At 37.8% G+C, this 691-nt stretch overlaps 1 protein-coding gene across 1 annotated transcript; it reads right to left on the bottom strand.

Moving 5' to 3' along the window:
- Nucleotides 1–223: 223 nt before the first annotated feature.
- Nucleotides 224–691, bottom strand: LOC104660859 (60S ribosomal protein L26-like). Its single transcript, XM_030941208.1, has one exon. It carries the CDS (start codon nt 689–691, stop codon nt 254–256), a length of 438 nt encoding a protein of 145 aa, XP_030797068.1. The 3' UTR covers nt 224–253.

Below are 691 nucleotides of genomic sequence, written 5' to 3'. Positions count from 1 at the left end.
CAATTACATTAATCTATATACTAAATTGAGAATAATTGAGATGTTAACAGAATTGAATTTTCCAGTGTAACCCATACAGAAATGATGGAAATGTCTTAGAGATGATGGGAATGTCCCACAATGGTCAATGATGTGGCTGCATTGGAATCAGTTTGGCAGTTCCTCAAAATATTGAACATCATATTACCCAGAAATTTATTTATTTATTTATTTTTGTTTCAAGTTTTAATCAAAGCTTTTATATAAGATTACTTTATTCCTGCATCTTCTCAATTGTTTCTTCCTTGTATTTGCCCTTTTCCTTTCCTACTTGGAGAGATTTGGCTTTCCGTTCAAGGATCTTTTTGTAGTCTTTGTCCAGTTTTAGCCTAGTGAGAACCACCTTGCTGGGGTGAATGCCTACGTGGATAGTTGTGCCATTAGCCTTTTCCCACTGCACCCGTTCAATGTAGATAACATATTTCTTCCTGTAAACCTGGACTATGTTGACAATTTGCTGACCTTTATAGTGTCCTCGTACAACCTGAAATTCATCATCCTTTCGGATGGGCATGGATGGCATGTTGTACTCGTGTCTCAGCTCTTTGGAAAGAGGCGAAGACATAATCTTCCTGCGAATGTGGGAAGGTGCATTGAAATGCCTTTTGTGATTCTTGCTTTGGTCGGAAGTCACAAAGGGATTAAACTGCAT

This window comes from Rhinopithecus roxellana, chromosome 11 (assembly GCF_007565055.1).
Source record: "Rhinopithecus roxellana isolate Shanxi Qingling chromosome 11, ASM756505v1, whole genome shotgun sequence".
Classification (NCBI taxonomy): domain Eukaryota; kingdom Metazoa; phylum Chordata; class Mammalia; order Primates; family Cercopithecidae; genus Rhinopithecus; species Rhinopithecus roxellana.
This window is presented reverse-complemented; position numbering and strand designations above follow the sequence as displayed.

Bases quoted from the DNA above. Each gene is read 5' to 3' on its own strand.
- LOC104660859 (XM_030941208.1), bottom strand. From the start codon at position 691: ATGCAGTTTAATCCCTTTGTGACTTCCGACCAAAGCAAGAATCACAAA.